Below are 11,022 nucleotides of genomic sequence, written 5' to 3' on the forward strand. Positions count from 1 at the left end.
AATCATATGATCCTCATGTGATTGGGGAACTTCAGTGTGGTGTTGGATCCAGTACAATCGAATCATTGGTCTATTTTCTTCCACAAGACATCAATTACATCAGATGTTTACCTTGACCTTTTAAAGGTTTAAGGGCCACTCGTGAATGCCAGAGGCGAGGGACAGTAGGATTGCCCTATCTAAAAGGACAATGCCCTGGATCCAGTACAATCGAATCATTGGTCTATTTTCTTCCACAAGACATCAATTACATCAGATTTTTACCTTGACCTTTTAAAGGTTTAAGGGCCACTCGTGAATGCCAGAGGCGAGGGACAGTAGGATTGCCCTATCTAAAAGGACAATGCCCTGGATCCAGTACAATCGAATCATTGGTCTATTTTCTTCCACAAGACATCAATTACATCAGATGTTTACCTTGACCTTTTAAAGGTTTAAGGGCCACTCGTGAATGCCAGAGGCGAGGGACAGTAGGATTGCCCTATCTAAAAGGACAATGCCCTGGATCCAGTACAATCGAATCATTGGTCTATTTTCTTCCACAAGACATCAATTACATCAGATGTTTACCTTGACCTTTTAAAGGTTTAAGGGCCACTCGTGAATGCCAGAGGCGAGGTTCAGTAGGATTGCCCTATCTAAAAGGACAATGCCCTGGATCCAGTACAATCGAATCATTGGTCTATTTTCTTCCACAAGACATCAATTACATCAGATGTTTACCTTGACCTTTTAAAGGTTTAAGGGCCACTCGTGAATGCCAGAGGCGAGGGACAGTAGGATTGCCCTATCTAAAAGGACAATGCCCTGGATCCAGTACAATGAAATCATTGGTCTATTTTCTTCCACAAGACATCAATTACATCAGATGTTTACCTTGACCTTTTAAAGGTTTAAGGGCCACTCGTGAATGCCAGAGGCGAGGGACAGTAGGATTGCCCTATCTAAAAGGACAATTCCCTGAAGACTGACCATATACACATTATGATTTAGCACCAACGCCTCCTCTCTCCCCAGGCTGTGACCAAGGAGGGCAAGGCGATGGCTGCTGATGACTCAGCAGATAGATCTATAGGTTCCCCCAAAACACCCCATCCTTAGCTCACAAGGATGGTGAGGTTGCATCATCCAAAGAAAGAAACTAACGAGTTTGAGCCGGACTCGAACCCCAGTCTGGCGTTCACCAGTCAGGGACGTTACCTCAAGTAGCACCAAAACTAGATGACCTTCCATCAACCATCACAGGTTTGCCAGATTGGCCTTTTTGAGGCCAAACCCCTTAATTCTGGTTTTTTTATACGTGCCAAATATCTCAATTTGGCCTTTTCTAAAAATTGATTAACCATAAATGCTATAATTTATGTCCTTTTTCTACTAATGGTTTGGTCTTTTAGAGCTTCCGTTGTTTAAAAGTTGGCGTTTTCTCATTAAGAAAACCTGGCAACCCTGTTTTCCAGCAAGATGGTGCCCCAGCACACTGGTGTTTGGAAGTTCGTGGATTCTTGAAACATTTCCAGACTGGTGGATTTCAAAGGATGCCCCAATTCTCTGGCCATCTTATTCACAAGATATCACTCCCAAGGACTTCCTTCAATGAGGTTTCTTCAATATATTGTGAATCAAAGACATGAGATATCACTAATTGCATTGCCATCCCTGATATGGCTACGCTATGAGAAACATGGTATGAAATCGAGTACTGTCTTGATGTACTTCGTGAAACTAAGAGTGAAAATATAGAAGTGTATTATATGAGGGCAATATACCTCATTATCTTCCCATTTGGTAATGATTTCCAATACATGGTCTTTAGAATTCTAGTTTAATGAAAGATTGAAAAAGGCAAATCAGAATATGGCTAGGTTAAATAAAACTTGGATATCAAATCGCCTAAAATTACATATAAAAATCAGACTATATATCAGTTTAGTGAGATCGGGTGTTACTCTATGGACATGAGTCATGGTATGACAATGAAGCAATCTCCAATAGATTTAGTAGACTTGAGAAGAAATCCCTCAGAAGGGTATTGGGAGTTAAATGGCAGGGCAGGATTAGAAATGAAACCATAAGAGAGGTAACTCGAGTGCTATATGTGGATGAGATCATGATGAGGGGTAGATGGAAATGGTTTGAGTATGCTCTTCGAAATCCCCAAGAGAGATTAGTTCACCAAATGTTCAGCTGGGCTCCACGAGGCACTAGAAGAGTTGGAAGACCCAGACCTACATGGCTGAGAACTATGAAGCGCGAAGTAGGAGGTGATGAGTGGAGAAGTATTGAATTAAAAGCTCAAGATAGAGACGACTGGCGAAATCTAATCGAGGCCTTTTGTGTCAATAGGCGTAGGAGGAGATGATGATGATGATTACACACACACACACGCACACACACACACACACACACATATATATATATATATATATATATATATATATATATATATATATATATATATATATATATATATGTGTGTGTGTGTGTGTGTGTGTTAATATACATTATACAGTATCGAAAAAGTTGTATTCTACAGTAGGCGTACCGTTGGGCACTACGGCGTTTTCCATCTTGCTCTACAGGACCTCCCCTGTCGTTTTACCTTGTTCGTTCAGAGTATTTAACGTTTCATATCGCGTGTTGTTCATTTACTGTTAAATCGTCACTGTCAAAAGACTCATGAAATAAGTACATTTTCTATGATGCTTTACTATAAGTTGTGGTAGTACTTAAATATATATATATATATATATATATATATATATATATATATATATATATATATATATATATATATATATATGTATATATATATATATATATATATATATATATATATATATATATATATATATACTGTATATATTTATATACACACACACAACAGTAATAAAGAGCTTATTTTGATCATTAGTGTAAGTACATTTTCTATGATGCTTTACTATCAGTTGTGGCATTATTTAAATGAGGTGTATAATATAACAGTAATCAAGAGGTTAGAAAGAGCATAAATTTGGGGCACTGAGGCACAACACATCTCCTTTTGCTCTTTCTTTTTCTGTAAATTTTCTTCGAAAATACATAATCAGGATTTCTTCAAAAACTGTAAAATAAATCGATCTCTTTCGGGAGCTTTTTCCATTTCATTTCCATATTCCTATGGGACTTGGCAGTGTTGGGTAAGAAGTCCTTTCAGCAAAATTATTTATATATATATATATATATATATATATTTATATATATATATATATATATATATATATATATATATATATATATATATATATATATATATATATATGCAGCCATTTCTAGTACAGGACAAACGCCTCAGACATGTCCTTATTCATGTCTGGGGTTTGGCCAGTTTTCATCACCACTCTGGTCAGTGTAGATTGGTGGTGGTGGGAGATTTTCGTCTCATCGCTCACAGCAAACCAACCAAGTATGGGTGGCCCAGACTAGTACAGCTTTGCTGATCATATGTATGCAAACCCTTTCAACACGTTAAGGTATCCCCACTCAGAAAGGTCTATCTATCTATCTATCTATCTATCTATATAAATATATATATATATATATATATATATATATATATATATATATATATATATATATATATCTATATATATATATATATATATATATATATATATATATATATCTATATCTATCTATCTATCTATCTATCTATCTATATATATATATATATATATATATATATATATATATATATATATATATATATATATATAACAATCCCTTCTCTGTAAATTCAGTTCGATTTTTTCGTCAGACTTACTCTTTCTTCTCAAAATCTATCCATGTCCCGTTTTCTAAAAGTGTTGCTTTGGAAGCGTTCTCTCCTGCTTTTTTTATGGACGTTATTGTTCAGATCAGCCCTCTTCCTTCTCATATATAAGTAGTGACACTCTTCTAAGCCACCGTTATTATTCTAGTGTATTCTTATGTGGTGCTTTTTATTTAGATTAAAGCTTTGCATGTGGGGATACCTTAACCTGGTGAAATGGTTTGCGTATTGCCGTGAACAGCAAAGCTGTGCTAGTCAAGGTTACCCATACTAGCTTGGTTTGCTGTGAGCGACCAGACTGAAGTCTCCCAGTATCACCAATCCGCACTGGCCAGTGTGGTGAGGAAAACTGACCAAACCCAAGACACGAATTGATATCTCTGAGGCCTTTGTTCTGCCGTGGATAAGAAACGGCTGCATTTCTTCTTGTTGTTGTATTAGATCTATTGCTGATAGACTGCACTACTTTGATAGGTCAGAAACTGTGAGGTGGAAAGATGGTTTTGTCTAAAATAAAAGTAGAAGCTGTAGCTTACATGGTTATATAATATTGAGGGTTAGATACGAATAACTTTGTGTTATGTAATTATCATTTAAAGACAGACATTCTATAGTCAATCCTTTTTAGTGAGGCAGATTTGCACCGACTCTCGAGGGGTGCCAAATTAGCTAGGAAAAGTTTCCTGCTCGCTGTTTGGTTAGACACAATAATTCTAACCAATCAGATAGCAGGAAAGTTTCCCGAGCTAAAATGGCACCGCTGCGAGTCAGTGAAAATGCACCTCATCAAAAATAATTGAGTATAGTTCTTTATACTTTATACTCATAAAGCATCATATACACCGGTTTGATGAGTGTCATTTACATAATCTTATTGACATGTTTAATCCAAAAGTAGTCATACGCAATCCACATAAATTGATGTTTTTTTTTCCAGGTTCTATTTAGTGGCACTTGTTAATTATGTTTGTCAAACTATATTGAACACTTCTTTTCTTCTTTCTTATACTACTTTTATCATATCTGAGGTTTCATTACTATGGAAGTTTGTTACTGAATATAGATATATATATATATATATATATATATATATATATATATATATATATATATATATATATATATATATATATATATATATATATATATTATAAAAACCAGTCCTCTCTCTCTCTCTCTCTCTCTCTCTCTCTCTCTCTCTCTCTCTCTCTCTCTCTCTCTTGTTCTTCGATGTCTGGATGCTAGAGATCTTCAAATCATTATTTCATTCATTCTTCTTGATCTTCTCTATAAATATTATTTTACCTACTAAAATATCAAAACCAACTTTATTTTACATTCCAGTTAACATAGTAAAAAAACAATCGAATGAAATCTACCATTATTATTCGTAATTTTATCAAATAGACCAACATTTTTTATCTCCCCTTCCCCAGCTACCGTGCCGTTACTGATGACCATCCCCGGCTCAGCTGTGGGGGCAACGCTCTGTGAAATGGTTGGTCCCCGAAGACTCTATCTGATCCTTCTGCCGGTGCTCTGGTTTTCCTACACCTCCATGGCCTTTGCGTCTCTGAAAGGCGTCCAGGACGCCGGAGTAGCTGAAACGGTTCTCCTGATATGCAGAATCATTCAGGTAAATCGTCTCAAAAGATTTTGTCGTTTTTTTGTAATCTTTGAAAGCAGATACGTCCATCTAGTACTATCTCTGAGGTGCATAGACCTACATGGATACTGAAATATAACCGTCTTGAGTTAGAGTTCTCTTGCTTGAGGGTACACTCAGGCACAGTATTCTATCTTATTTCTCTTTATCTTGTTTTGGTAAAGTTTTTATAGTTTATTTAGGAAATATTTACTCTAATGTTGTTACTGTTCTCAAGATATTTTATTTTTCCTCGTTTCCTTTTCTCCCTGGGATGTTTCCCCTTTTAGGGGCCCTGGGCTTGTAGCATCCTGGTTTTCCAATTGGGGTTTATGGCTTAGCAAATAATAATAATAATAATAATAATAATAATAATAATAATAGCTTAACCTGATAACATTGACGGTTAATGTGCATGCAGTGTAAAGTAGCCTACATTTTGTGAGAGAATTTCATCATATTATTATTATTACTTGCTAAGCTACAATCCTAGTTGGAAAAGAAGGATGCTATAAGCCCATGGGCCCCAACATGAAAAATATCCCTGTGAGGAAAGGAACAAGGAAAAATAATATATTTTAAGAACAATGACATTTAAATAAATATTTCCTATATAAACTATGAAAACTTAAAAAAAAAAGAAGAGGAAGAGAAACGAAATAGAATATTGTGCCCGAGTGTACCCTCAAGCAAGAGAACTCTAACCCAAGACAGTGGAAGACCACGGTACAGAGGCTATGGCACTACCCAAGACTAGAGAACAATGGTGTGACTTTGGAGTCTCCTTCTCCTAGAAGAGCTGCTTACCATAGCTAAAGAGTCCCTTCTACCCTTACCAAGAGGAAAGTAGCCATTGGACTATTACAGTGCAGTAGTTAACCCCTTGGGTGAAGAAGAATCGTTTAGTAATCTCAGTGTTGTCAGATGAATGAGGACAGAGGAGAATCTGTAAAGAATATGCCAGACTATTCGGTGTATGTGTAGGCAAAGGGAAAGTGAACCGTAACTAGAGAGAAGGATCCAATGCAGTACTGTCAACTTTCTTGGTGGTATTTTTTTTTTTTTTTTTTTCAGTTAGATTTGCTTAGGAAATCTACAGTAAAGGAAGATCGCATTCAGAAAAGCAAGCCATCTTAGGTTAGGATAACAATGATAGATTTTTCTCTAGTCTTGGGTAGTACCATAGCCTCTGTATTATGGTCGTCCACTGTATTGGGGTAGAGTTCTCTTGCTTGAGGGTACACTCGTGTACACTATTCTATCTTGTTTCTCTTCCTCTTATTTCTTGAAGTTTTTATAGTTTATACAGGAAGGATTCATTTTATTGTTGCTATTGTTTTTAGAATATTTTATTTTGATTATTCATTTCTTCTCTTATTGTCTATTTATTTCCCTATTTCCTTTCCTCACTGAGCTATTTTTCCCTGTTGGAGCCCTTGGGCTTGCCAACTAAGGTTGAAGCTTAGATAATAATAATAATAATGATAATAACAAGAGTAGTAGTAATAATAATAATAATAATAATAATAATAATAATAATAATGTGAAATAGAGTACTTACTAATCAACTTCATGGAATGTGTATCTCCAGAAGTATACAGACTGGGTAGGTTAGGTTAGGTTAGTTGAAATAAATCGACTTTCTTATACAGCATGTTTGTCACTTTCTATAAGCATCTTTCAACATGACTTTTATTTTGGTATTGAAGCATACATCTTGCCCGTCTGAGTTAAGTTTGATATTCTTAGTGTGAAAATGAATATTCGGTTGGAGCAGTATTTAAAAAAAAAAAATATTCAAAAGTCATTGGTAAGGATTTAAAAATGCGCCAGTTTGTGTGCTTTTTTATTTAAAAGTCATTGGTATGAAATTAAAAATGTTCCAGTTTGTGTTTATTTTACTTGAAAGTCATTGGTAAGGAATTAAAAAAGCTCCAGTTTTTTTATTTGAAAGTCATTGGCAAAGTATTGGAAATGCTCCACTTTGTGTTTTTTAATTGAAAGTCATTGTAAGGAATATTAGAAATGCTCCAGTTTGTGTGCTTCTTTATTTGAAAGTTATTGGTAAGAAATTAAAAACTCTCCAGTTTGTGTGTGTTCTATTTTCTTGAATTACTAATACTAAGTAAACCTCTCTTTGCAGGGCACCATGGTGTCAATTCTGTTCCCTACAACTTCCATCTATGTCTACGAAGTGAATCGCCATCGATGGAGAGGGACAATGACCAGTATTCTCGAGATCTGGGGAACCTGGGGCTTCTTATTATGCTACATTACCGGCTGTTTTATGGACTGGTCCACTATAGCATGGTTTGTGCCTCTAATTACAATCGTTCCTGGATCTATTGGAATTATATTCTCACCAGAATCTCCCCTGTGGCTTGCCAGGAATGGAAGAGAAGACGAGGCTAGAAAAGTTCTGTACAGATATAGATGTACTGTTCAAGAGGTTGCAGAAGATATGAAGGCTACTCTTAAGAATCAGAACAAAAAGGGCCAAAGTCTTTCAGAGCTTATGAAAATAATGGCAACTAAACCCAACGTATTAGCAATAATTGCCTCGTCAATTAACACGATTATGAAGGAGCTCGTGGGTTTCGCTGTTATCAATATCTATATAGTACATATCTTCGCCGCTGCTGGAGTTGGCCTTGATCCCCGGTACAGCTCTGTGATTGTTGGCGGAGTGCGTCTAGCTTCCAATACCGTTGCTTCGCTTCTGTTGCACCATTTCCGAAGGAAACTTCTTCTGATAGGTGGAAATAGCCTTGCTGGAACAGCTGCATTCTTCATAGGCTTATTCTTCTACCTGAAGAGCTCTAACTATGACGTGTCTTGGTTAGAATGGTTGCCCGTCACTGGTCTGGCAGTACACATGCTAGGCTGTGCAGCTGCAATAGGACCCACCACGTGGCTGATGGCGGTTGAAGTCTTGCCAGGTCCCGTGCGTTCAGTAGGTTTTGGTATTGCAACCACAAACTTTGCCATAGCAGCTTTTATTATGTCAAAATCATTCGTCACTGTTTTGTCTTACATAGGGATGTATGGGGTTTTCTGGTTCTTTACCGCAGGAGCAATTACCTTTAACATACTTGTCATTATATTCCTCCCTGAGACATTTGGGAAATCTCTTCAAGACATTGAAGATTACTGGAACAAGTCTTCCCAGAGATTAGAGAAAATTCCAGTTTCTGATAATTCAGACAAAGGAGACCAGGACACAGAGGCCTTTTTGGTCCATTGTAATAGTGTTTAAGGCTTCCAAATCCATACTGTTTGATATACTGTATTTTTCATAAACCTCGAAATTATGTATATTTTTGTTATATATAATATAAAACAGTAACTTCAGCATTTTATTTTTGTAGAAGTGACTCAGCCTGCACCCTCAAAACGAACTGCATCTATTTACTTTGGCAATAAACTAATACAAAAACTAAAGAATCACTAAGATAACAGATGATAATTAAGTTTTACATTAATTGACAATTGTGCCGCTAATCTTGTGTCTTTTTCTCGGACTTTTACTACATCTGCGAAATGAAACATCTGTTATATAAAGGTAACTAAAGAATTTTTATAAGCTGGAACTATTAATGAAAGAATTGGTGTACAATTACAAGTCTAAAGGTCCCAGAATTGAAAGAATCTACCATCTTACCCAAAAGTCTAAGCCATCGTACATTGACTGTCATTCATCGAGCATCCAATCCATTCAGCTCATCTCATTATAAAGTCTTTAGTGATAAAAGACGTTTGTAAGTTATTCCTCAAGAAATCATCCCATTTCAGTGACGCCATTGACTGGAGAACCAAATCATATATTGTTTATTTGTGAAGGTATTTTTTCATATCTATATATGGAATCACCAAAATAAATGGAAAAATTCCTAAATGAATTTGATTTTCAACCTTCAATATGTTAAGATTTTCAAAGGAAAAGTTTATTCTAATGGTTATGTGGTGGCCTATTGGAGGGGGTTCGAGTCACGCTCAAACTCGATAGTTTTAGTGTCTGCAACCTTGTGAACTAAGCGTATAGGTCTACCAGCTGATTCATCAGCAACCATCGCCTGGCCCTTCCTGGTCCTTCCTTGGGTGGATAAGGGTGGTCAGTCTCTAGGGCATTGTCCTGCTAGCTAGGGTAATATCACTGTCCCGGACCTCTGCCATTCATGAGTGTCTTATAAAGAATTAATCTCGCGTTTAAAGGTTTAAAGGCCGTTTATGAATGGCATAGGTAAGGTACAGTGACACTGCCCTGTCAAGCAGGACAATGCCCTAGAGACTGACCATATTACATATGATCAGCGCCCAAGTCCCCTCTCCACCCAAGCTAGGACAAAGGAGGGGCAGGCAATGGCTGCTGATGACTTAGCAGATAGACCTATAGGCTCCCCCAAACCCCCCATCCTTACCTCACAAGGATGGTGAGGTTGCAGCGACCAAAGGAACTAACGAGTTTGAGGTGGACTCGAACCCCAGTCTAGCAATCGCCAGGCAAGGACGCTACCACCAGCCCACCACAATCATTTGGTTTAATAAATGGTCTTAACTCGTTTAAACCAAAATCGTAAGAAAACAGTAATACATTACTATAGATTGGACCAGTGCTGTGATGCTGATTCATTCAAGTAATTTGTGGGAAAGAAATGTCATAGACCCCAATTTTGATAATAATTTAAAGTTTGATGCTTTTATTTCTATAATAAAACTTGTAAGCTGTATCAGAATTAAATGTTTGTCAGTTCCCTGACCTCAGTAACTACTGAGATGTCCTTCAGAAATACTCACTGTCAGGTATTCAGGCGGAACAAAATGTGGCTAACCACAGTCAGGGTTTCGAAGGTTCCAAAAGCCCCGTCCAGAGAGAAGCTCCGGGCAATCAACCGAAGAAGCAAGATGGTCTCAACAGTTCTTCATGGGAGTCGTGCCAACCTTTTATTTTATAGGTCTGTTTGGTATTAGTCTTTTTAAAAATTTATTTACTATATAAAAAAAAACTTCCTGATCTATAGTTTCCTTATTATTTTTTCCCCTTGCATGCAAAAATATGTTTGATGCACTATTATACACACACACGCGCACACACACACATATAAGCATCTTGAGCTTAGAATAGCCTTTGAGAACAAAAAGCCTAACTTGCTCACTCGGCATATGAAGGTAGGCTATGTGTGAGTATTGGGTGTCATTTCAGCTTTGTTGAAACCACTTAGCCATGTTTCAGATGTCTGAGTTTTCCCATATTTTCAAAAAAATCTTATACATTTCTGTACCTGTGGGTAATTCCCCCCCCCCCCCACCCCCCCAAAAAAAAAAAAATTATTCTTCCATTTTTGCCTTAAAATTTTTCATGGAATTTGTGGGTATTTATTGTGTCTGTGTGTTTGTTTTTATCTGTTATAACTATAAAGGACATAGAGGGTATTCAAGTTTCCCCATAGTTTCAACAAAATGCTCCATTGGTGAACAAGAAAAAAAAAATTTTCATATTTGCCTTACACACGGCCCTACACCTTACACACAGCTCTACATTTTTCCCTGCCCTACACAGCTCTACACCTTC

At 36.8% G+C, this 11,022-nt stretch overlaps 1 protein-coding gene across 2 annotated transcripts in view; it reads left to right on the forward strand.

Moving 5' to 3' along the window:
* The window catches only part of LOC137654976 (facilitated trehalose transporter Tret1-like), a 125,463-nt gene extending 116,115 nt beyond the window's left edge, over positions 1 to 9,348 (forward strand). For both annotated transcript variants that reach the window (XM_068388876.1, XM_068388875.1), the window contains exons 3-4: positions 5,245 to 5,444; positions 7,597 to 9,348. In XM_068388876.1, coding sequence (XP_068244977.1) covers positions 5,245 to 5,444; positions 7,597 to 8,709 — 1,313 coding nt within the window. In that variant the 3' untranslated portion in view covers positions 8,710 to 9,348. The remainder of the gene's footprint in view (positions 1 to 5,244; positions 5,445 to 7,596) is intronic.
* The last annotated feature ends 1,674 nt before the right edge of the window (positions 9,349 to 11,022 follow it).

Source organism: Palaemon carinicauda, chromosome 16 (assembly GCF_036898095.1).
Source record: "Palaemon carinicauda isolate YSFRI2023 chromosome 16, ASM3689809v2, whole genome shotgun sequence".
NCBI lineage: Eukaryota > Metazoa > Arthropoda > Malacostraca > Decapoda > Palaemonidae > Palaemon > Palaemon carinicauda.